This window comes from Perca flavescens, chromosome 24, assembly GCF_004354835.1.
Source record: "Perca flavescens isolate YP-PL-M2 chromosome 24, PFLA_1.0, whole genome shotgun sequence".
In the NCBI taxonomy this organism is placed as follows: domain Eukaryota; kingdom Metazoa; phylum Chordata; class Actinopteri; order Perciformes; family Percidae; genus Perca; species Perca flavescens.
Window position 1 is genome coordinate 10,665,486 of NC_041354.1, and position 26,914 is coordinate 10,692,399.

The following is a 26,914-nucleotide window of genomic DNA, read 5'->3' on the forward strand; positions in this document are numbered from 1 at the left end:
GTCTTTAATATTTATCACAAGACGAAGATGCTGTTGGCTCAGCATCTTTTACTGACCAAAGATGGTGGAGGATTCTGTCAAACTACTCAAGAATAAGTCAAGAATCAACTTTTTTTTTGTTGTCAGATGAAGACATTATTCATTCTATACACCAAAAACATACAAGGTGGTGAATGTTTCTCCGCAAAGCCATCTTCCATGACACCGACACCGCAGAGCACATTGACTGGAATGACTTTGTCGGCTCCAGATGATAAAATCTGCCAGCAACACTTGTGATATCTGTGACTGCAGTTTAAAAAATAAGAAATCTTATTAGAGTGGTACACATGGGCAGCAGAGGAAAGGATTATGCTGCAAGATGGAGTTGGGTATCTGTGGACGTTATGATAGCCGTTTTTGCTTGGAGCTTTTGTTTCAGCTCTTCTTACAACACCAACTATCCGACGACATCACCCCCTCCCCTCCCCTCCCCACCCCACCCCGTGTACTCACCACCAGCTTTTTCACCAGAGCTTCCCTTTCGGTGACCATCTCTCGGAGCTCCGCTATGACATGCAGGTCTTCTGGTCGGCTCTCTCTGTGTCTTAACTTGTCCTCTGTCCCCTCCAACCTAGACGAACAGACATGACGTACATACGCAAAGTAGGAAGGCAGGTAGGTAGCATTACAAGGAGAAAGCAGAGACAGAAAAAGAGACAACTGTGAGACTATATTAATAATCTTGAAAGCGTGGCAGCCTAAAGGAGCAACACAACAGACGTAATCACACTTTGCTGTGACTTACAGTATTTGTAGCGCGGTGATCTTGTCTTTGAGGACCTCCTGGGCCTTGTTGAAGTCAGCCAGCATGATTTGTATTTCTCTTTGATGGATTATATTTATATCCCCCAGATCCCTCTCATGTCTCTTTGAAAGGTCTTGTTCATGGGCCCTGCAGCAGAGACAGACAAAACTAAGCAGTAAACCGCGAGGAAACAGTAGGTTTTGTAATGTGTGTTGGATGCATGGACAATATCACACGTTACACACAATACTATGGGGGCTCTCTTGTATTATGCTCAAAAGAAATGGTATCCATGTTTACTGTGGAAGGAAGTCATGAAGAGGGTGCTGAATTTACATACTGTATGGGACGTTTACATTAAAGCTACAGTGCTAGCTTCTGTTGCCCCCCCATGAGGAATTGAGGAAACACTGTCGGAGCATCCACATGAGGCAAGCCTTCGGTGATCGTGCACCACCCCCACCCCTCCTCCACGTAGCTGCTAACACGGAGGATTAAAAAAACATGGACTCTTCAGAAGAGGTAATTATCTTGTAATTGTGCTTTCCTCTTTGTCTCCGAAGCTGAACGCTGCTGCTGTTCCTTCTCAGCAGTGATGTAAAACGCATCACTAGAGCTACTGGGTGCAGAAGTCTGCTGACGACACCATTTTGTAAACATGTAAACATGCTGAGAAATACAGAGAGAGTTTTGTGGAGCTGATAGGCTGACCTGGCTTTGTATCAACTCATTTGGCAATAACTTGAATGTAACGGATGTTTATTAGTATAAAATAGCTGCGCATTATAGCTTAAAGAAACAATGATAATCTTTGCTGGCAGATAAGCAGGACCAGAATCACTGCAGGCAGGGTTAATAGTACAGGCTGCTAAAGCTTGCATGACCAAGTGACCAAAATGCCTACCAAGTGGGACATTTTACAAGTGTAAAAATCAACTCGTCAATGCTAGATATTCAAGTGTACTCAGTTCTGCTTTTCTGCTGCTTTCAGTATTCTGCTAAAATACAGGAAGTTGCTTGTCGCATAAAACCCCCCCGAAAAAAAACCTTTACAATATTATTTTAATGTACAAATTGAACACTGAATTGAACATAAAATGCACGACTGAAAACATTCCGACAGTTACATTTTAAAATATAGTTTTCTACGGATACTCTTTCAACCAACTGAAAAAAAGCTAAGCATCTTTCACGATATGTTGCAGACTTTGGCGATGTGTGTTGATATCGCGATACCAATAAAAAAATTATATTTATAGTGCAGCCCTAGTCAGTGCTCTGGTCTCACTGTGTCTAAATACCCTCAAACCTAGATGCAAGATACTACAGAATTGAATCATGGGAAGTGTAGGATCAAGTGTTTAGGGGGCTTGACCCATACAAGGGACAAAAAGTAAGGATATCTGCTGCTTCAATTTTGACATTTTGTTTTTTATTCTGTCTCTTTAAGTAAAGTCCCTTTGCTTTATGGAAGTACAATAATATATTAGAGTACCCTTGTAAGAGCGTGCATTTTTACAACACAACTTAAGATGTGTGTTGCCATAAGACATCTTTTGGTTGAATAAAATGGTCCCGACCCAACTCTCAAAATAACAGGTCCGAGTCAAAGGTTCTGTACCTACTGGTTTTTAGAAATGCTGTTGACAGAGTTAGATTTGCTGTACAATGTGTGTTAAAATAAATACATAAATAATAATATACAGTGGTGTGAAAAAGTGTTTGCCCCCTTCCTCATTTCCTGTTCCTTTGCATGTTTGTCACACTTAAGTGTTTCGGAACATCAAACCAATTTAAACAATAGTCAAGGACAACACAAGTAAACACAAAATGCAATTTGTAAATGAAGGTGTTTATCATTAAAGGAGAAAAAAAATCCAAACCATCATGGCCCTGGTGAAAAAGTGATTGCCCCCTAAACCTAATAACTGGTTGGGCCAAGCAGCAACAACTGCAACCAAGCTTTTGCGATAACGTGCAATGAGGCTTTTACAGTTCCTGGAGGAATTTTGGCCCACTCATCTTTGCAGAATTGTCCTAATTCAGTTACATTAGAGGGTTTTGACATGAACGGCCTTTTTAAGGTCATACCACAACATCTCAATAGGATTCAGGTCAGGACTTTGGCTAGGCCACTCCAAAGTCTTCATTTTGTTTTTCTTCAGCCATTCGGTGGTGGACTTGCTGGTGTGTTTAGGATCATTGTCCTGCTGCAGAACCCAAGTTCGTTTCAGCTTGAGTACACGAACAGATGGTCGGACATTCTCCTTCAGGATCTCTTGGTAGACAGCAGAATTCATAGTTCCTTTTATCACGGCAAGTCTTCCAGGTCCTGAAGCAGCAAAACAGCCCCAGACCATCACACTGCCACCACCATATTTTACAGTTGGTATAATGTTCTTTTTATGAAATGCAGTGTTCCTTCTACGCCAGATATACTTGGACACACACCTTCCAAAGAGTTCCACTTTTGTCTCATCGGTCCACAGAATGTTGTCCCAAAAGTCTTGGGGATCATCAAGATGTGTTCTGGAGAAATTGAGACGAGCTTTGATGTTCTTTTTGCTCAGCAGTGGTTTCTCCTTGGAACTCTGCCATGCAGGCCATTTTTGCCCAGTCTTTTCCTGATGGTGGAGGCATGAACGCTGACCTTAACTGAGGCAAGTGAGGCCTGCAGTTCTTTGGACGTTGTTGTGGGGTCTTTTGTGACCTCTTTGATGAGTCGTCGCTGCGCTCTTGGGGTAATTTTGGGCGGCCGGCCACTCCTGGGAAGGTTCACCACTGTTCCATGTCTTCGCCATTTGTGGATAATGGCTCTCACTGTGGTTCGCTGGATTCCCAAAGCTTTGGAAATGGCTTTATAACCCTTTCCAGACTGATAGATCTCAATTACTTTCTTTCTCAATTGTTCCTGAATTTCTTTGGGTCTCGGCATGATGTGTAGCTTTTAAGGATCTTCTGGTGGACCTTACTGTGTCAAGCAGCTCCTATTTAAGTGATGCCTTGATTGTGAACAGGTGTGGCAATAATCAGGCCTGGGTGTGGCTAGAGAAATTGAACTCAGGTGTGGACAACCACAGTTATAGTATGTTTTAACAAGGGGGGCAATCACTTTTTCACACAGGGCCATGATGGTTTGGATTTTTTTTCTCCTTTAATAATAAACACCTTCATTTACAAATTGCATTTTGTGTTTACTTGTGTTGTCCTTGACTTTTGTTTAAATTGGTTTGATGTTCCGAAACACTTAAGTGTGACACACATGCAAAGGAACAGGAAATGAGGAAGGGGGCAAACACTTTTTCACACCACTGTATATATATATATAAACTCACAACATCAGAAACACGTTGTGGCAAAAATGAGTTTCAAAGCATAATGCTTTTAATCATAAGCTGTTCAGATGGTTATTCCCATATGACATGAGTGCAGGATTAGTCGTCTGCAAAACTGGGTCAGTTAATGTTGAGTCATGTTAAAGTGATGGTTCGGAGTAATTTCACCCTAGGGTCCTTTGCACCATGACCTCGAGCCAAACACCCCCCCAGAAGCTTTTTTCACCTGGGTCGAACATTGGGAGAGTTAGCGTAGAGTAGCTTTATCAGCTGAATAGCTTAGCGCAGGGGCTAATGGATCCATAGTGTCTCTTAACATTACCCCACTAATAATGCCCGAAATGATACCAAACTTCTACACTAGTACAAATAGGTTATACACTCATAAAACGATGGATTGGAAAGTTTGTAAGTACACCAGAAGTTTATAACACTTGCCTGATGGCTTCTGCTCTCTGCTGTTGTTGCTGCTGCTGCTGCTGTTACTACCGGGCAGTAAGGGTGCTTAGGGCCGTCTACAAATTACTACACCAAAAAGGGATGCAACAAAAATATTTATTAATTTAACGATTAAATAAGGTAATGTCTCCAAACTTACCTCAATTATAACTTGTCTCCTGTTAGTTATTCTACAGCACTTACTTTAAAAAATAAGTTAAATAAAGAAATATTTTTGTTGCATCTCTTTTCGGTGTGGTAATTTGTAGACGGCCCTAAGCACTCGTCTTACTGCCGGCAGCAGCAGCAGCAACAACAGCAGAGAGCAGAAGCCAGCAGGCAAGTGTTATAAACTTCTGGTATACTTACAAACTTTCCAATCCATCGTTTTATGATTGTATAACCTATTTGTACTACTGTAGACGTTTGGTATCATTTCGGGCATTATTAGTGGGGTAATGTTAAGAGACACTTCGGATCCATTAGCCCTTGCGATAAGCTATTCAGCGGCTAATGCTGCTCTACGCTAACTCTCCCAATGTTCGACCCAGGTGAAAAAAGCTTCTGGGGGGGTGTTTGGCTCGAGGTCATGGTGCAAAGGACCCTAGAGTGAAATTACTCCGAACCATCACTTTAATGTTTAGTTCTGCCCCCTTTGTTAATATAAAACACACATATTTTAGAGTATGTATTGTGAAATTGATGTTTGACTTCCAACTGTATGGACCATTCTGGTGTTATGTACCTTATCTGATGGTTAGCTTCACTGCGGACCCGCAGCACCTCTTTGCCCTTTATCTCCAGCTCTCTGGTCAGAGTGTCGATGGTCTCGTTCAGAGAGTGGATCTCGTGGTCCAGATCAGTGATGCGGTTGCTACGGGAACACAGCTCTGCTTGCAGGTCTGATATACGAACTAGGAGCTCTTGTTCCTAGAAGAAATACATTAACAATGTACAGATTAACAGAGAAACGTAAAGAGAATAAGTTGTAAGTTAGAAGCTGCTGGACAAACACAAACACAAAGAACAAAGAAGAAAACGGACAATAAGAAAAGAAAGAAACGCAGTTACCTGCTGACGGCTGTGCTCCATAGCTTTCTCTAGATCTCGTTTGGCCGAAGTGTTTTCTTTAAGGTGGATCTGCTTTAGATGCTCTATTGACGCAGCATGGATGTGGTTCAGTTCTGCACGAAGAGATGCTGGCAGACAGAGACACCGGAGTTAAAGGGAGTGAACATTTACACATCGGGTAGAAGTGACAAGCAACATCTCAGCATCGTGGGTAGGAATATCACTGTGAGAAGAAATATGGCGGTTTGATGAAAACCAACTGACTGTATACTAAAGTTATCACTGAGGGCAGATCATAAATGATGCCCTGGATAGCCTCTTTGTTCCTTCTGAATCCTTCTCCACCAAAGAAGAACTTTTCATCAGAAGAGTTCTTTTTAAACTTCTTACATTTTGAGAGATTCAATCTCGTTTTACCATCAAAAGGCAATATTTGTTTTAATGCAGGCTGTCTATTTCTGTCAGATATTTCAACATAGTTCAATTTTGACTACTTGTGTACTGTATCTGTTCACAGACCACAGACAATTGGTCCGTAATTTAAACTTAAACTCTTTGATTATCAGTGCAATTAAAATCCAGGTTAGCTTTTAACAACTTGACACTATCTAAGACAGAAGGCCTTGGTATTGCAAAAAAAAAAAAAAAAAAAAAAAAAGGTAGTGGGTAAAAGCGTTGTCATTCTTATGCCAAGTGATTAGCCTATCGCTTATTATTCTTCTTAAATGCAATTTGCTGATTTAGTCCCATTATAACAGAGTTTCTCAAAGAGTCTTTTACATTTCAACCTGTGAATTTTAAACATCTTGCAGAGGTATGCATCGCGTCTCTGTCCATGGATGGTTGGGTTTCCTTCCAGTCGTTTAATAGTCAAGAGATGGAGAATGAGGAGGATTTTTTTTAATAATCATTACGGGAATAAGCCTCAACACAGCAGGTAGGGTAGAAACTTAATCACCATAGGTAGAAACATCTTTGCTGAGGGTTCAAACGAAATTGCTGCAGTTTAAAAACCATGCTGTGTGTTTTTTTAAACTACAGCAATTAAGTGTATGTGTATTATCATTTACCCAGCTTTGCTTTCCCTTCGTCCTCCAGCTCAAATCGCAGCGTCTGCAGCTCCTGGTCCGACTGCTGTCTCAGGATGTCTAAGGTCCTCCTGTGGGCCTCCTTCAAAGCGTGGACCTCCTCCCTCTGCTCCTGCTTCAGACGCTCCTCCAGGGCCTGGCACAGGGTTGGGGGGTGGGAGGGGAGATCAAGATGATAGAACATGTTAGATCAAAAATACATTATTCCATGTGGTGACACAGTTGTGGAGAATCCGAAGGATGCTTTGGCATGGATGGAATTTGAGAGTTGGCTGAAAGAAATCATTGCATTTATGATGCCATGTTGACGGATCATTAAACCCAGAAGACAAACGACGAGCAAAAATGAACACTGTAGCTGTGTCCCAATTCTGTACTAATTCCCATCAGGATTTGATTATGTAGTGTGTTCATTAATGACAAAATTGATCATAGTCAAAACAGTCAGTATGTATACTTCATCTGCTTGTTTATTGAGTGTTGGACACCATTTGCCCACAATGCATTGCATAGAAGAAACAAGAAGAGCTGCTCACAGCTACATAACATTAGAAAATCAATTAAGATATTAATAAATCTATGCAATATATATATATATATATATATATATATATATATATATGTATTTTCAGCTTTCTCTTTGTGAAGTTTATTTGGCAGTAACAATCGAAAGCCGCTGTTTACGACGACTCACATTGGTAATGGGAATTGATTTCTTGCAGGAAAATCAGTATGAAGAATGGAAGTGGGATTGGGAAAAGGATAATGTGAATTTGTTTGATGGCCAACACAATCTCTGGTGTCTGAGAATCGTTGATGGCACCAGCAGGGAGAGGGGTCATAGGTCATGTGAATTATATGCAAAACATGTAAATTATACATGCTATACCCTGCTCGCACTATGCAGCCTTAATATACCATATAATCAGTGGTGTAATGTTGGAGAAAACAAGCGTGAACTATGATCTCCAGTTTGAGATTACAAAAAGAGGCTGAAACAAAAAAAAGGTATTTTTTTTCAGAGAAGCATTATTAATGCTTTTTCCTGTGGAAAGGAATCCACAAACCTGGCCCAGTTTGTTTTATTTAGCATGCATGAAATCCCACCGACTGAACAGTCTCATTTCCATTATGGTGCATAATGTGATCCATGACCTTAACCAACATTAAAAGATGTACTTGACACATCCCCTTCATAGACACAGTACTACAATCATTTTGCTCAACGGGGCAGTAAAGAAAAGAAAAAAAAAAATCCTCAACTGTTTCTGCCTGCAATATAATTATATGATTCAACCATAAAGTCAACAATAAGCTATTACCACCCTGGCTCATTTTCAAAATCATTTAACAAGCAAATGGATGAAATTAAAGTAGATGAACCTAATGAATTGTTTCACATTGTTTCAAGCTGCTGAGTGTTCTCAGCTGATTTAATTGCTTCATGAATCTTTTGCCTCCATTTTACTCTGCAGCAGGAATGGAAGGATCGTTAAATTAAAACTAATGATATTAGAACTATAACCCTTTCCCCTATACTTACTGTAGACTGTCAATTTGATTTGTGCATTATGTTGGTAGTTTCAGAGTCTCACAACCAATATTTACCTTTCTTCTACACATCAAGAAATAATGTGCTACAGATTAAATTGGAGAAAAAAAAGAAGTCCAAATTGCATCACTGACTATTGCACTTTCCAAACTGTATGAGGATATAATTTCCTCTTGAGAGGAAATGACCTGAGGGTAATGTCTTGAGTAGAGAATCCCAGGACAACAAATCGCTTTACATGTAAGAGAAAATCTTCATTTTACAGTTCTCATACTGAGGATCTCATCTTGCACCAGAAACTATTTTACAGACTTTCGCTGACCACAGACTGCAGATGAGAACACAGTCAAAAATAGGTACAGCAGCAGCAGCAGCACATTTTCTACTGAAAAGCACATTTGTACAGGTGTACACTGTCATAACAGGCACATACATGAGTGCATTTTTTAAAATGATTCTGCCTGAACTCAAGGGATACTTTGTCAATTTTAAACCAGTTCTGTGTCCTGGCAGTGTGGGCAGTGTGTTAAGATGAACGGTGTTTGGCTTCCCTTCAGTGCACGGAAGAGCAGAGGAGCGCCACGGAGGGAAGCCAAACACCCTTTATCTAAAAACACACTGCCCACACTGTCATGACACAGAGCTGGATTTAAAACGGCAAAATATCTCTTTAAAAAGGTGCCAGAACTAAAGACAGTGCCTGGGTAGCTCAGGGGTATAAAAGTCCCTGTGAACGACTGCAAAATTGCAAATTGAATCCCCAGCAACAGTGCTTCCACTGTGCTTGGCCGAGTGCATATGTTGATTTTGGCATCTGATTTTGATTCAATTTTAGATTTAGAAATGCAGTATATATGACAAATCCCAAGCCAAACAATGCACACCTTCTGTACATGCTTGGTGTGTGTGTGTGTGTGTGTGTGTGTGTGTGTGTGTGTGTGTGTGTGTGTGTGTGTGTGTGTGTGTGTGTGTGTGTGTGTGTGTGTGTCTATGTCTGTAACTCCTACCCTTATCTGGTGTTGTCTGGCCTCCTCCATGGTGCTCAGGGCACAGCAGTGGGCCTCCTGTAGTCGATGCTCTCTCCTCTGATGTTCTCTCTGCATCTCTGCAAACACGCACAAAAAGAGCCCTACACATGTAGACTGTGATACCTCACAGTATCTTTAAAAACAGATGGGTTTCTATTCTCTTTAACAAGGCAGATGACATGACAATCTGTTCCAGTCGCTGAGCAGAATGTGATAAGATATCATGCACTTTGAGATGGCTCAAATGTGTTGTAAAAGCACATAATACCAAAACAAACAAAGCATTTGCATTTCAACTAATCCTGTATTTTTGTCTCATTGCAACACATCGCAATGTATCATCGCCCGTTGATTCACTAGCTGAGGTTTTGGAGCTGTGCTGGTTCGCACAAACCCCAATGAGAGCGTGTTGACTGCAGCTCATCATCTAACAGCTCACTGTGTGCGCCCTAAACCACTCCTCTCTTGCAAATGACAATTTCTCCTTAAAAGGAAAATCTTAAAGAATACAACTTTAAGGGAAGATTGAGTGTTTCTGCCAGCTTGAAGTTGCAATTCCCCCTTATACCCATTTCACACTAAGAGCTCAACCAGGGTTGACTTTGTGTTTGGAAGGGTCCGCTCACGTCCATCGACTTGGCCTCGCGACCCAGGTCGAGAGGTGGGTCGGACACGGGACGATTTCAATCTGAATTGCAGGGTTGCTAACAACCGGGGCAGGACATTGGCTCGCGCAAATCTCTCTCTCTTTTTCTTGCCTTTTTTGAAAATAAGCCGGGAAGCTTAATGTTGGATTCACTTTTCATGGCTCACACCGCAGTGACCATAAACATAAGAGGAAAGATGCATAGGCCAGCGTACCTTTCAGCTGTTGGCTCAGCAGCTCTCTCTCCTGGTTAAACTGAGACTGCAGCTGCTGGAGAGCTGACTGGGACTGTGACAACTGCAGCTCCAGGGACTGTTTCAATAGAGAGATCTGGGAGAAAAAAAAACAGATATACAGTAGTTACAGATGTTCATACTGAAGGGCAAAACAGTAATCTAAATATGTAAAGAAATGGACAGACGTATAGGTAATAAAAGCAAATGTGGACAGGTCAGTGTGCCCGCACACTAAACAAAAAAACTTTCTGTACAGCAACATCACATACAATTTCTTCTTTAGAGCAAATGGCTTCAGCCGTTTAAGAAATATGTATCTTCAGGAAACGAACAACTCGCTCTTATTAATGCACACATTTAATTAGGTCAACATTAAGTACATCTTCACTCCCTCTTTGTGTTTCCACCTGCGCCTTCTCATTCATTCTTTAATCCTTATGTGAAAAATCTTTTCTACAGATTGTTTTGACAATTATTCACTGGTGGTGGTATCGACACATGGATATGAGCCAAACACAGAGCTGTAGTTGGGAGATTTCGCCACTCATCTCAAAGAGCTGACAGCTTGTCAGACAACGAGCAACAGCGCACAGAACCAAATAACATAAAGCCAACTAGCGTAATCCCCATCACTGCACACTAAACAGTTTTGTTTTGTGGAGATATTGGAACCATTAGGGGCCAGACTGACGGCTCTGGCCCTCCACACGCCACTCTTCCTCAAGCTCCGGCATATAAATCCCTGGCAGGATTTCTTGCTGTAGGAGTACTACATAGTGACTGCAAGGTAAGATGGATTTAAAATGAGAGGATGAGGAGCCAGGCTGGGATGAAGTTTGTGGGGTTCTACACTGGATATGGATTTAAAAAGACACAAGTATGACCTGTACAGTTTATCCTCCCTTCATGTGTCTGTTAAAATGGATAATTTTTTACATTTACAGAAAAATACCAGGACATACAAGATTATCGAGGTGGAAATACCTTAACAACGTGCAGTTGCATCCGTCTAACCCTTGATGTCTTAATTAAACTCACTCTCATGCACACATACCAACACACACAAATAGCAGCCTGGGGCTTGTAATGAAAATATTGTAGTGAAAAAGAAGTAATTATAGATAAGGATGGCACATCCACCCACACACACAAAAAACTCAGTTAGGGAACACATCCAGTAAATTATTTCTCTTTTGCTGTGTCAATCAAATGCTCGAGGCTTATGCTTGGTTTGACCAGGTAACGACAGACACGAGAGTCCTCATTTGCGATGGGGCATGCTTCATTTTTGGCTTGTCAAAATAATTTGGATTCATTTGGGTGTTCAAACACTTCTTGTAGTCAATGCTGACCGTTAAGGAAATCACAGATGAAGAGAGACTTATCAGGTACAGTAGAGAAAAACCAAAAAGGCAAACTATCTGCCATTGGAATTAATTAGTGAATGAAAACAGTATTTCCGTTAAAAAGATAAAAAGATCTTTCACTTACGCGTTATTATGGACCCGCAAGGTAACCAAACCCGATTTGTTCCGGTTCTATCCCCTGACCAGTCGGCTATCCTAACCTTAAAAGGTTCCCTGCCATACAAAAACGTTTTTACTTTCATTTTTTGAAATATGTTATGGTTTGTCTTATGTTGTGAATGTGAAAATTAAGCTGGTCAGTCTGACATCATATTGCCTGAGCTCATTACTATTCATGAGCTCGCCCAGTGGCGCTAGGTAAATGATTCTGACAGCCAGGCCCTCATTTGCTAACTGTTAGCCAATCAGAGACAAGCAGCTTAGCTCGTTGAATATTAATGAGAACTGGCACATATCGAGCTTAGTCTTCCTGTAGGCTTTCTATACCACACTAGAATGGCTTGAAACAAGGTAACCAAGGAATTAGTTCCACAAAAAAATGTTACAGAGTCCATGGTAGAACTTCAGACAGTACCACAGAGTAATGAAATATGTGTGGCAGGGAACCTTTAACTACTCAAGGTCAATGCCAACCCCAACCAATCGGGCTGCTTCGTAGGGCGGGACTTGCCTAGAAGTTGCGTAGGGGCCTATTAGTCTATATATTTGACGTTCCCCCTGCCGCAGGAAATTCCGCCGGATGCATGTATTTTTGCCAATGTCCGTTTCCTTTCTGCTTTCTTTGTGTTGACATTTGAAACTCCGGTGGATGTATGAGGATTATGGTTAACTGCTCCTCAGGTCTCTGCAGGGTAAATCTAGACAGCGAGCTAGACTATCTGTCCAATCTGAGTTTTCCCTCACATGACTATTTTACAGAGGCTCCATGCAGAGCTTAGCGCCACCCATGACGATTGTGATTGGTTTAAAGAAATGGCAATAAACCAGAACACGTTTTTCTCCCATCCCAGAATGCTGTGTGGACTAGCCGGACCGTCCTCCGCTCAGCAGCGTGTGGATGGTCTGGCAAAGCGAGACTATAACAACACTTCACTGACGTGATAAAATATACAAAAAGAAAATGTGTCAAATATTTCAAAATAAAAGCCTGGTTCTCTGTGTGGTTGGGGCAATTTGAGAATCTGCTGTATAGCAGTGCCTCTATGAATCATACAAGAGTTGTCACTTTGACAGCTGCTAGTTTCAATCATGGGTCATGTGTGAACAGTAAAGGCAGCTTCACGTTTAAAATGTGAAGTGATGTATAAGCACAAGGTATACTAGTAATAACAGCATTATTATGCATTGGGCTGCAGCTGAGGATTAGTTTTGTTATCAATTGTGATTATTGTTTTATCCATAAAATGTCAGAAAATAAGTCATGACAAAGTATATTGAAAAAAGCTAAATTATTTTTGTTTGTTCAGTCCAACCAGCACTCCAAAGATATTACATTTACAAAATAAAGTTCAGAGAATTTGTGGCATTAAAAAAATGGTTGATTAGTTGATTATACAATTGTTTCGAATTCATTCTTATTCATGATTAATGACTTGTTAATAATATTGCTATATTTACTTATTTGCATCATATCCTGTATATGTGGCAATATAATAGTTTTAACTCCTTGATGTATTATTTTACTATTTACTGAATGTTTTTCCAGCTATGTTTCATGTTTGTTGCCTTTACAAGAATTGTTTAACATTTTGGTTTATTAGTTTCTTTTTCTTGCTGAGTGTTGAAAATGGTGTGTAGTACAGTATACTCCTTTGCATACACACAAAATAATGTATTTACCAATTATCTCTATAACTCAGAGGGCTGTGTCTTCATGTAGCTAAAATTACCACAAAAAAGCACAATTATCCAAAAGCCCTTTGATGAGACGAAACACAGACATCACAGATGCGCACGCACACACACACACACACACACACACACACACACACACACACACACACACACACACACACACACACACACACACACACACACACACACACAGGTGTAAGCTCCTTAGGTATTTGGTCTGTGACATTGTTTGATGTTTATTTTCAGCCACTTGGCATGATCAGTTTGAAATGCAGCGGTTTGTACTGTTCACATTTATGCGTTTACCAACACTAATGCAGCAGATTCAGATAGCCTCACTATAGAAGCCTTTATGTAATTATTTTTCAAGCTTAAGTGCATAACTTTTTGATATTAATAAACGTCCGTTACATTCAAGCCATTGCCAAATGAGTTTCTACAAAGCTAATTAAGACCATCAGCTCCACACAACTCTCTCTGTATTTCTCAGTATGACTATGTTCAGAAGATTGTGGCGTACTCGAGAAGCTTGAGTGAAGATAATGACCTCTTCTGAAGAGTCCATCATGTTTTTAAATAATCCTCCGTGTCATCCTTGGCTACTAGCAACTGTGTGGAGGAGGGGTGGGGGCACGTGCGCGATCACATAAGCCTTGTATCCTGTGGAAGCGCCAACAGTTTTGTTGTCATTACTTAGAATTCCTCATGGTGGGCGACAGAAACTACGCACTCTAGCTTTAATTGAATATAGGCCCGCCTCCTCCTCCCGGTCCAGTTTTCAAAATGTTATTGTCATAGCTAGAGCTTAAACAACCTTCTGAATTTTCTTGTTTTATGCGATTGCAAATCAATGATTTTTTGGTTTTGAACTGATGGCATTGGAAAAACTATCGAGGGAAATATTTTTCTGTTTTCTAAAAATGTTCTGCAGATTTATCGCTATCCACTACCGTGGCCAGACCATTGGTCCATCACACAGCTAACACAGATACATGGGCCTTGCCTTCAAAACACAGGTTTCTCTTGTGACAGTGGGAAATGCTATTTTTTTTGTCGTTTTATACACAAAGTCAGGCATATCCTTTTACATCGTAGTGTTGTACCGTAAGCTGCTTTTATTACGTATTGGGATGTCAAGGGCATCCCAAAAGTTGTCAAGCTGGCTCTAGCTTGTCAGGAAATGTTTATCTGAGGCAATCGGCGTCTTGGCAAAATCAGGACGAGCCTCTTTAAGGTTTCAGTTGTGACTCAGCTGGGCTCGGAATTAGCCAGAGGCAGTACATGAGAATAAGGAGACAAGCGTCTGAGTTTGAAACTCACACGCACGCGCGCACGCGCACACACATACACACACACACACACACACACACACACACACTCTTCTTAAGTGTGTGTACAGTATGTGTATAAAGTGCCTATGTATGTGTATATACAGCATACATGTGTATGAGGAGAGCTATGGGCTTTGGGGAAAAACTAATTAAAAAAACACAAGAATGTTTTTTTTAATTTATGCATCACTCAAGGCGAAGAACAGAGAAATTGAGACAAAAATAGCACAGGAAGAGAAGTTTAATCCTTTAGTCTTGTACAGGCCGATTTATTATTGTTGCAGGAATTATGTGATTTGCAAAGCAGGTGAAGTGGTTGTTTAGGGCATCACTGTAAATCTCCTTCACAGGCAGTAGCGAAGCCTGCGAGATTGTGTGTGTGTGTGTGTGTGAGTTTATGTGTGTGTGTGTGTGTGTGTGTGTGTGTGTGTGTGAGAGAGATGGAGTTTTATCGCTCCTCGGATGGACAATCTTTGCTCCAGGCTTTAACGTCGAGTGGAGCTGTCAATCAAGTGATTCCCAAACTGGGTTGAGGGGTAAAGGCCAGGGCTGTGGGTGCCCTCTATTTCTATCAAAGGAAAAAGCAGTGGTTGAATGTAAGTTACTCAAATACTGTACTTAAGTACAAATTTGAGTTACTTTACTTGAGTCTTTTCATATCTCTTTTGACTCCACTACATTAATCTGACATCTTAAATTACTAGTTACTTTACAGATTTTTCACACAAAACTCATAGTTTATAAAATACAAGGTTTTATTATATCCAAGTACAGCTGAAATGATTAAACACTTAGATGATTGACAGAAGTGTTTTTCATCATTTCCAGTTTCTAAAATGTGAGGATTTTCTGCATTTAATACTTTTACTTTTAATACTTAAAGTGACGGTTCGGAGTAATTTGACCCTAGGGTCCTTTGCACCATGACCTCGAGCCAAACACCCCCCCAGAAGCTTTTTTCACCTGGGTCTAACATTGGGAGAGTTAGCATAGAGTAGCGTTATCAGCTGAATAGCTTAGCGCAGGGGCTAATGGACCCACGTTTGTATCTCGTAAATGACCCCACTAATAATGCCCGAAATGATACCAAACTTCGACACTAGTACAAATAGGTTATGTACTCATAAAACGATGGATTGGAAAGTTTGTAAGTACACCAGAAGTTTATGGACACTTGCCTGCTCTCTTCTGCTCTCTGTTGCTGCTGCTGCTACCAGCAGTAAGACGAGTGCTTAGGGCCGTCTACAAATTACTACACCAAAAAGAGATACAACAAAAATATTTATTAATTTAATGATTAAATAAGGTAATGTCTCCAAACTTACCTCAGTTATTACTTGTCTCCTGCTAGTTATACTACAGCACTTAGTTAAAAAAAAAAGTTAAAATAAAAAATATTTTTGTTGCATCTCTTTTCGGTGTTGTAGTTTGTAGACGGTCCTAAGCACCCGTCTTACAGCAGCAACAACAGCAGAGAGCAGAAGAGAGCAGGCAAGTGTTATTTACATAAACTTCTGGTGTACTTACAAACTTTCCAATCCATCGTTTTATGAGTACATAACCTATTTGTACTACTGTAGACGTTTGGTATCATTTCGGACATTATTAGTGGGGTCATTTACGAGATACAAACGTGGGTCCATTAGCGCCTGCGCTAAGCTATTCAGCTGATAACACTGCTCTACGCTAAACGGCAATTTCCACTGGATGCGGAACGTCTGCGGAACGTCTGCGGAACGTCTGCGGAACGTCTGTGGAACGTCTGCGGAGTCATTAGGTTTCCATTAAAGTCAATCTGTGTATTTCCACAGACTGCGGAACGTCTGCGTCCCTACTCGGTCCCAGTTCCGTCAGTCCGCAGCCCTCCGGAGCAGATACGCAGAGCTTCTATTTTTGACCGACGACGGAGAGCTCCGCAGCAATTCAGCACACGGCAGATAGTGCGGGACAGGAAGTCGAGCACAGAAACAAAATAAATATCCGGTTAATTTTCAAAATACACCGTGCTCACGGCGGATCATATTTCCCTGCACTACACCTTGAAAACACAGCACAGAGTCGTTTCCCCTCTACTCCTCTGGATGGAAACTAACTGTTGTTGGTTTTGTGGTTCTATTATACGTGAATTTGCGAGAACTTGTGGGTCCTCGTGACTACAGCTGTCAGTCACGGCCGCAGCCGTTACGCAACAAATCCGGACCCGGTGGGTATTGACGGACGGCGCAGCACGCAGCAGACACGCAGCGGAGCCGGTCCGCAGCCGTTACGCATCCAGTGGAAATCCCCGGTAACTCTCCCAATGTTAGACCCAGCTGAAAAAAGCTTCTGGGGGGGGTGTTTGGCTCGAGGTCATGGTGCAAAGGACCCTAGGGTGAAATTACTCAGAACCATCACTTTAAGTACATTTTCCTGATGTACATACTTTTACTTAAAGTGCTCATATTATGCTTTTTGGCTTTTCCCCTTCGATTTATAATGTTATATCTTTTTTGTGCATGTTATAGGTTTACAAAGTGAAAAAGCCCAAAGTCCACCCCAAAGGGACTTAGCATCTCCAACAGAAAACACTGTTCACAAACTGCTCCAAACAGCTCTATTGTAGTCCAGCCTTTACTTCTGAGACAAACGTGCGTCACTTTGTAACACACGTTATAATGCTCGCCTAGCTGCTAGCGTGGCACGCCCTCATACTCTGCTTCTGATTGGCTAGTAGTCCTTACCTAGGTACTGTCAGGGCACGCCCTCATACTCTGCTTTTGACTGGGTAGTAGTCCTTACCTAGGTACTGCTCATGTGCGACTCCCAACAAAGATGGAACAGAAGTGAGATGTCTCACTCTGTAGCTAAAACAGTGAGCTCAACAAACAGGGTGAAAAGAGGAGCTGCAGCAATGTGCAGTACAACAAAAATATGGTGTTTTCTGAAAATTAAACTATGTAAACTTATCCTTGTACAACCTCTAAATACAATTATGAACCTGAAAATGAGCATAATATAAGCACTTTAAGTAACATTTTCAATGCTGGACTTTTACTTGTTAGAGTATTTTCTTACAGTGTGGTATTAGTACTTTTATTTATTTGGTTCAAAATAGATTCCAAAGGCTCTTCCTCAACAAAAGACAGAAATTCTGAAGTAAACGCTAAATAATGACAACTATTGTCACTGCAAAACACAGGCAAAGGATATCTGTAACGCCTCTGAAACCAGATATTGTACGAGCACGTAACGGACTGTGCACCTGCCCCGTGCCAGGTATGTGATGCAGCATGTGGGTGTGCTCCCTATGTTGCATCTTTTGCAATATTGATACAGTGCTGTGCATGTGTTTTACCTGTTCCAGCAGGTCTTCCACCTTCCTCTGCCAGCCCTCTCTCGCCGCCATCATCTCCAGTTCTTTCTGCTGGGAGAGCTGAGTCAGCGCCGCCTGTTTATCTGCTTCATACTCCTCGTTCAACTCCTCCTTCAGTAAACGCACCTCCTCCCTACGGAGAGGCAGGCAGAGTTTGCTTAAAAAAAATAATAATTACATTTTATCCTGCTGAAGGAGATCTAAATAAATAAATATTGTATGCTTCTATAAGCTTGCTTCCAATTGTGTTAATTTCCAATTCTTATTATACCCATGAGTGCTTGGGCAAAACAAGTGGACTTGTTATGCAAATAACTAGTGTGATGACGAGACAGAGGGGGCGAGAGATGACAGATGAACGAGAAAACAAATGGGAAGAGCAAAACTCGAGAAACTGAGCCTGACAGGCTGACAAAGAGTGTAACACATATGGAGGAAGGTTCTTTTTTTTGTTTTGTTTCTTTTTACCGCAGTGCATCTCTCCATTTCTGGTCCAAGTCATCGGCCATCTTGTCCATCTTCTGCTTCTCTTCTGTTCTGATGGACATCACTCTGGCATCATGCTGCTGTCTCTGGGTCTCGATCTCCTCCTTCAAACACAAACAGGTTAGCCGTAATACCCCAATATGTAAGAGTTTATAAAAAAGGTAATCATTATTAAATACTTTTCATATTTCAAGCAACAATTTAAGTTGGAATAAAGGCCTAAGGTTAAAATTGGCGATACTGTATGTACTTAAAATGCCTGCTATAATCCCTGTTCCAATAAAGTGCTGAAGTGATTGACACTTGGTGAAAGAGTGCTGAATCATTAATAACAATGTGAAGCAACTTAAAGTAAATAAATCTTCCTAAATTGCTTTCTCTGACCAGATGCAGCATTTCAATAGCTGAACATTAGATGACTCATAATGCCCACCTCCACACATCTATTTATAATGCCACAGCTACAGGGCATTTATAATGCGCTGGTTCCGAGGCAGAAACTAAACTTGACCGGGTCAGCTGTTTCCTGCTGCTGAAGAGGCTGCAGGGTTTAACTGCTGAGGAGTTCATTAAAAAGACCTAAAAGCTTCTGTGTTCGGCTTCAGGGTGAAGTGCTTGAGTGCTTAAATCCAGACTCAAATGTTTAGATCCCAGAAATTATGTTTTTAAGAAGACATTTTCCATTTCAATGAACCTAAATATGTTCTCTGTGATATTGGGTCATCACTGGGGTGCAAATACATTTTGGGGGTAAATCTGTTGTAGGAATGGAACCAAAATTCCCATTTGATGCCTTTCTTTATTGTTTTAACTTTGTTTAAGGGCTGCTGCACAGGTTATCTGGGGGTTTGGATATCTATAGTGATGGAGATGCTTTTGTGAGATGCTTTTGGTCCACGTAGGGACTAATGGTGTCATCAGCATTAGAGACAAACAAGAACACTCAGTGGAGATGAGTCCCCTTTCACTGTAACTGAGCCCTGCAATTTGATCCTAATACTTTGATTACATTGTACTGTGACATGTACATAAATCATATTTTTGAAGGCAGAAAATAGCATTTTACTGTTGTAGCTGGTCGAGGTGGAACTACTTTTACTTTGTGTACAGTTTGGAAGTTTAGTCCAGTAGTTTCCAACCTGGGCTTTGGGCCCCTCCAAAAGAGAAATCTGAAGGATTGGGAGATGATAATTGGGAGAGAAGATTAAACTAAAATTCCGCTTTAGACATTTGCGTTCATATTTTGCACATTTCTCTCATTTTTGCTTTTTAATAATAATAATAATAATAAAAAAATACAATATTTCTATTAATATTTCCCTCTAAAATTGTAGTGGAGTAAAAGTACCTCTAATTTGTACATGGCAGTACAGTACTCAAGTTACTTACCACCTGTGCTTAAAGTAAGAATACTAAAGTAAAAATACTAACTAATATGACATTTGTAAAGCTCAACATTTCAACGCAACATATACTGTGTATTGCATCATTTCTTGTATTAATTTGTATCCATTTTATTAAATTTACAAACCAAATATAAATTTGTCTAACAATCAGTACTGGGTTTTCTTAGCATAAAATAGTTTTGTGGAAAATAATCTGTAATTTTTAAAATTTTTATACTAAAAATGGACAAAAGTCGTGTGCCCGGTTAGCTCAGTTGATAGAGCAGGCGCCCATATATAGAGGTTTATTCCGATGCAGCGGGCTGGGGTTCGACTCTGACCAGCGGCCCTTTGCTGCATGTCATTCCCCCCCTCTCGCTCTCTCCCCTTTCACGTATTCAGCTGTCCTGTCAAATAAAGGCCTTAAAATGCCTAAATAATTATCTTACAAAAAAAAAACTGACAAAAGTTTCTCTGAACTTCTTCTTTTATGAAAGTAATGAGCTATTCAAGGGTTCCCATCCTGCTAAACAGCAGCTGATCCACAGTCACAGGGCCCGGCTGCCTCAGTGCTTGTGTCTCTCCTGCAATGAGCTCAGTGTGAACACAAGATGCAATCCTGTGTGAGGCTGGCCTTTTTTATTTATTTATTTATTTTTTAACAGTCCAAATCCTCTCTTTTTATACAAGCCGAACTCTGGTGGGAAAGCAAGGAGCACCCCTCTGCAATTTCATGTAATTATCCCTCCCCATTCAGTCTCTCCGTCTCTTTTATCATCCCTCTTTCTGTCTTTTATTAGGCATTTTGTATTTACTGATATGCGATTTTCCACCAGCTGTGACTTTTTTTCACTCATTTATATTTTCACTTCATCTTTGTGCATGTTTGTGTTGTAGACAGCGTTACATTCAATTCATTTGCTTTCCTATTTACATTTCAACCACTTTTGCGGTATCAGTTAATTATTTTGCAACGATTCAATTTTCCCAACATTATCCTCTATTAATATTTATTTAAAAAAAAAAAAAAAAAATCTCTTTCCCTGTCTCTCCCTCCAACTCACCCACACTCTTCTTGTCTTCTTGTCTCTCCATACCAGCAGGGCTCTTTTCAAACACAGGACCACTTTACCCAAAATAGCCTCATCATCATTATTTCACAGCTGGCCTTCAGTAACGCACTTATTTCTCGAGTTAAATCTCATTTCCCGCTTACAAAATGTTCTCCCCTCCCATCTCGCCATCCATCAGTCCTTTTTCTTTCAAACTCCCTCCCTCTTTTGCTGAAACTTCGGAAGAACTAGTTACACTTAGATTTTTCGAGTTGAGGTTTGTTTGATTGACGGACTGAGTGGCTGATAGTTGTACTGACTAACAGTGGTGTCACATCGACTCGCTAGTTTAGTTTATTGGTTTATAATGTAGTGGACAGTCCCCCTGAAATAAAAGGAGCAGCTTACAGCTAATTGCCAACTGTAGTCCCCCCAGCCAATGGTGTAAACTAGGTGACGAAGCAAATTATTGACTGATAGGCTGAGTGTCAATGTGAAATGTAAGTGACTCGGCAGGTTAATAGCTTCTTAGACACTCATATTTAGGACTCTTTATTATACTATAAAACGAAAACCTTTCTTTTTATAAGCAGCAATACGTTGTCTTATTTGACAGCCATATGCCTAACACTAACACATAAAAGCTACACTAAATATATTTTTGAATATAACTTTTTGTTAACACTTTATTGTATTGGTCCGTGACAAGATCCAAGACATTTCCTGGAAACTGTCCTTTATTACTAATTATAAAGAAGTACAGTTCAATTGTTACTCTTCCAATTAATTAAGATATAGTCTTTCAGCTAAACATGCAAAAATGTGAAATTTGTCTACTGGCAAGCAAACAATTTAACCTACAGTATATTGAGAGTAAAGTTTACAATAATAAGTCAATAATGGATTAATCTTTCCTTGCGGTAAAAGCACATTCACATTTTCCCTATAATTGGTGAATTGGTGAGTTATTTCCAGAAAACATACCAGGAATTTATGAACCTGTAAAGTAAAACCTGTATTAAGGTACTCCTAAACTCTAAATGCTCTTGGTTTTATCCTCAGTATTTCCTTCACCTGTAGGTCAGTTAGCAGGTTGCTGGTCTCTCGGACCCGGGCTCGAGTAGCGTCCAGTTCTGTCTTGAGTTTCTCCTGAGTTTCCCTCTGACAGCTGATCTGTGCCTGAGCTGAACTCATGTTCTGCTCCCCCTCTCTCACCAGCTCCTGGAAGTGGGACACCTACAGGGAGCAACAGAGGGGTTAATACAGTATCAGATTTTTTTTTTTACGTTTTAGGACTCGTGAGTAGAGTTGACGTGACGTTTCGTACCTCCTGATTGGCCATATTGAGCTTGGCAGAGAGCTCCTCTTTCAAGTTGTCGAGTTGCTGCTGAAGGCGATCACGCTGCTCCTCCAATGACAGACGCTTAATCTCAAACTCCTGACTCATTTTCTGGAGAATTTTGAGGACAATGAAGAAGGAAAAAAAAAAAAAAAAGGAGGAACAATCAGAAATTGAAGAAACATATTTAGTCTAAAAAACTTTATATTCAAATACCATCACCTAAAACTACAAGCAACCACAATGTCATTCCTTGAAAAGAAAAATGATTAATGCATGTGTTTACTATGAAGCCCTAACAGCTCTTTTTCATTTCTGCAGTATTCCTACTGACCTATCCGGAAAATATCTCTAAAAAAAGGAGGGGAGTTAAGAAGCCACTGTAAATACCATTTGGGCCATAATATGGAGTTGTGGCAGTTGTTGAGTGTGAAAAATGGCTACTGAATGAAGGAGGGGACACGCAAGTTGGCATTTTAAACTTTAAAGCCCATCTCATTCAACGAGCCAACCTGTTTCTATAATCCTTCAAACCACATAACCAAATCCTTTCTGGGCCACTCTGTATTTCTCTTATGAAATGCTCCCCCCCTTTCTACTTCTTGGTTTGCCTTAGTTTCAGTTATTAATTCCTAGCACTGATATTTATAATGGATATGTTTTATAAATTACAAGCATCATTGTGTTTTGCTTGCATTGTACCAGTTGTTTAATACTGTACTGTTGGATAAACAGCACCATAGTATCCTAAGAGACACATTTCTGGTCAAACCCTATTCATTTCACTGATTTCAAAAGTTTCCCCTTACATGCTGACCATCTGCTGACATAATGCTAATTTAGTAAATGCAAAACATGACCAACTGTTTATTATGCAATCTTAAATCTTATTATACATTTTCCACACTGTTAATACTGCAGTAGCCATCCCTTTAATGTATCTGGTTGTATTTGATCATTGCAGACTATGCAAATGAATGTAAAAGATTTTGGCGTCAATGCACTTTGATTGATCAGATTATTTATTCATTGGATGAGCCAAAAAGTGACATTCCCACCTGGCTATTTTATCTACAGTTTCTTGAATAGTATTGATTATATCCAGAAACTGCTCCATCACAATACATGTATATCAATATCGTCATATAAAGCTGCATATATACACACACGTGATAATTTGTGGTTTAATCCATATTGCCATTTCCTACTAGATATGCATTGGTTCGGTGTGTAAATAATCATTCACCCCCTTGAGTTGTCTGATGGTGTGAAACATGCAAGTTGTAACCATGTGAAGCTCTACCTTCCTTCCCATACAACGTGAGAAAACTGTAAAGCAACCGCCTATCTTATCTTAGCCACATGGGAGCCAACCAGTAATCCACATCCTCTCTCTTTAACCCAATTACAGTAGATGTGCCTCTATCACATTGCTTCCAACCTTTCAAAAGGCTTAAGGTTCAATTCATCCTTCCAGAAAAACATGGAAATTACTAATCAACCAATGCCAATTACAAAAACATTGAGAACACCCACAAAATAAACCCACAGATAATTATACTGTATTCCACAATAAAAACTAGAGCGTACAAAACTAGGATTGAAATACATTGCGTGTGTCCCCTTTGGGATAATGGAGCTTATACAACTCAAACCAAGCAATCTGATTGGTTCAGAGCCACGATACAATGATAACCATATACAGCGGCTAGGATTCGTAGTCAAAAGACAGAAAATGAATCCGCGGCTATTTTGATCATCAATGAACCGTTTGCAGTGCAAGCATTTGATGGCTCTAGCTTCTCAAATGTAACAGTTTGCAGTTTTCTTTGTTTATAGTAAATTGGAAATCTTTGGGTTCGAGTATCAAATGAAGACCTTTGATGACATTACCCTGGGTTGGAGGACATTATGATTCACTACTTTCTGATGGTTTTTCAAACAATTAATCAGATTAAGCCAATTAATGCTTCATTATTGCAGACCTAGTCTTAACGTTCAATAAGACAATCCATACTGTTTACACTGATCTACATCAACATCCAACCACCGGCAGAGTCCACACAACAGCTGAAGAAGACAAAGACAGTTTACTGTGTCTTAGTTACATTTATCTGGAAACAAACCCACTATATGAATGAATGAATGAATTAATTAATTAATTAAAGTCCACAGAAGAGCAGTAAGCAGACGGGAGATTAGAGATATGAGCGGAAAGCCATCTCATCTGGGTTTAAGTAGACTGGTAAATTCTGAATTAATACAGTACATGCAATTTGTGGAATTAATCATGTTATTGCCTCGCTTTAGAAACTCGTTAATATCTTGCTGACAGACATAAAAGTTGAAAGTAAAAATGATGAAGATGATGACTTTTTAAAAATGATCTGTTCCGTCTTCTCTGTCTATATCCTTGTCTCACCCTCCCCGTCTTCCTACACCCGCTCTAATTTTGCTTTAAATAAAAGCTGACATTAATCTAAAGACGACAAGGCGCAGCACCGCTCTGGCTTACATAATATTTCCTTTTTCATCATTTCTCTCTCGCCCCTCTCTCTCTCTCACTCTCTTTCAGGGAATCTATAAACACACGCACACATGCTCTCACACACAGCGATCTCTCTTGGCTTGAAGGCAGGATTTAATGTCAATGAAAATCAACCAATTAGCAGTTAGTTTCAAACAGCAATGGAAGCATGAGCTCAAGAGCAGGGGGGGGGGGGGGAGAGAAATGTTATGAAAGAGGAGAGATATAGGAAGAGACAGAGGGGGAACACGGAGTTCAAAATTATTTAAAACTCAAAATGTGTGTAATCATTTCAGAGGCAGAACATAAGCTGTATTGTTAAAGGAATAGTCTTTTTGAGACACAATGTTGGCAGTTACTCTATGGTAGTGATATACCATGCTGCTTTAATGCCTCTGAGCTCATTTACTTGCGCTGGATGTCAACAAGCTCCAGTAAGAATGGGATTCTTAATGTTAACGCTGAATGCAGGTGGAGCCATGTCAGCGTGAATAAATTGGGTGTAATGTGCCATAAGGGGCTGCAAGCAGGAGAAAAACAAGTGCTCCTCCCCTTTAAACATTCGAGGAGAAACTAATATTGCTGACCAATCAGATAAAGACAACCACTTAGTGCCATTCTGGTCATGTCATCCTGCATCGTCAGCCCGACATGGACCCACGTGGGGAAATCTTAATTCCGGTGACTGACAGCAGGTCATGCATCACCTAACTGCTCCTTCTGTGTTTGTTTATTTATGGTATCACAGAAGGGCTCACCAAGAAATAACAGATGAGCATTATTAGTAATAAACCAGTACCAAGTAGTCAAAGATTTGATCCTTTAACCCAAATCTAGAAGAAAAAAAAATATTATTTGTATGGTTTTGCTCGCAGCCAATCACTGCAAGCGCTCTTCGATTAAATGCGACGTGTGATTGGCCAACTACCGCAGCAGCTACAACCCATACAGTCTGTGGTGAAGTTGGCAGTTCAGTGTGCCGAGATGCCGCCATTCACACGATAGGTATAGTAATGAAGTAGAAGAATAAAAAAATAAAAAAAAGGTATCAAATGAAGTACTCTATTGGTATTGGTATTAGTTTAAGGGTACTGGTATTGTTAGTAATAAACAGTACAGTCCTCCTCGCTGCTTACAACCATTTGTTGTTGGTAATGTAATGCTGTTGTGGTAAATTAATCACTGGGTAAGTGAATTTAAACAGTGTAATTTGATTTGTAGTTGGCAAGATGGTCATTTGTATTCACTTCATGCAGCCCCTTTGAACTCAGACAGAGGGGAGAGAGAATGAGAGAAAAAAAGAAAAGTGGAGGAAGAAAGAAAAAAGACGTGACTGAATTAAAGCCGCAGAGAGAAACACAGAGAGAGAGTGATGTTGTTTTCACGTCTTAGTCTGAATATTGACCTAATTACATGTGTGCAGTCAGTTAAGGGAGCTGCTCATTTCTCAGGGATACATATTTCGTATACGACTGAGGCCATTTCACTATGAGGGGGAAACTAAATTGCTGATGGCGCTGCACTGAAAAGAAAGATACAAAATCCTGAGAGCAACACTCAAGAATCGGATGCAATTACTGTTTTTACATGAAAATTGGGAACTTCAATTGCGTCCTGTTGCATGTTGTGCCACCGTGGGGGTCTATATATAATAATGAGGATGTCTACTTTCATAAAAGGGTGTACAAACTTAAGACAAACAATCTCAGAAAGCGTTTTCCTTGGACAACGTTCACATCTCTTAAAATAGACAAACCACAAGAGAACAACTCGCGCTGAGCTTGTGATTTTGTTTGCAGCGACATTGACAGCGTTGTTTGACAGCAGTGTGTAAACAGAAGACTCAGCCATATGGTAAAAAGAAACACAGCCTTTTAGGGTTTCGTTCTTTAAGAATGAATTACGTGTCACTCCTACAGCATTTATTTGAACCAATACGTAGATGTACAATAGGAGTGTGAATCTTCACTGGTCTCACGATTCAATTCCGATTATCCTGTTAACGACTCGAAATGCCGATGCATCACCTCCTCAATATTA

General features: G+C 40.3%; 1 protein-coding gene across 10 annotated transcripts in view; it reads right to left on the reverse strand.

Moving 5' to 3' along the window:
* Positions 1 to 26,914, reverse strand: part of fam184aa (family with sequence similarity 184 member Aa) — a 64,901-nt gene that overhangs the window by 4,693 nt on the left and 33,294 nt on the right. For all 10 annotated transcript variants that reach the window (XM_028572344.1, XM_028572342.1, XM_028572341.1 and 7 more), the window contains 11 exons: positions 22,336 to 22,458; positions 22,083 to 22,244; positions 18,554 to 18,675; positions 18,068 to 18,218; positions 10,161 to 10,275; positions 9,279 to 9,376; positions 6,702 to 6,855; positions 5,632 to 5,759; positions 5,306 to 5,490; positions 788 to 934; positions 496 to 613 (listed from right to left, as the gene is read on the reverse strand). In XM_028572344.1, the coding sequence (XP_028428145.1) occupies positions 496 to 613; positions 788 to 934; positions 5,306 to 5,490; positions 5,632 to 5,759; positions 6,702 to 6,855; positions 9,279 to 9,376; positions 10,161 to 10,275; positions 18,068 to 18,218; positions 18,554 to 18,675; positions 22,083 to 22,244; positions 22,336 to 22,458 (1,503 nt within the window). The remainder of the gene's footprint in view (positions 1 to 495; positions 614 to 787; positions 935 to 5,305; positions 5,491 to 5,631; positions 5,760 to 6,701; positions 6,856 to 9,278; positions 9,377 to 10,160; positions 10,276 to 18,067; positions 18,219 to 18,553; positions 18,676 to 22,082; positions 22,245 to 22,335; positions 22,459 to 26,914) is intronic.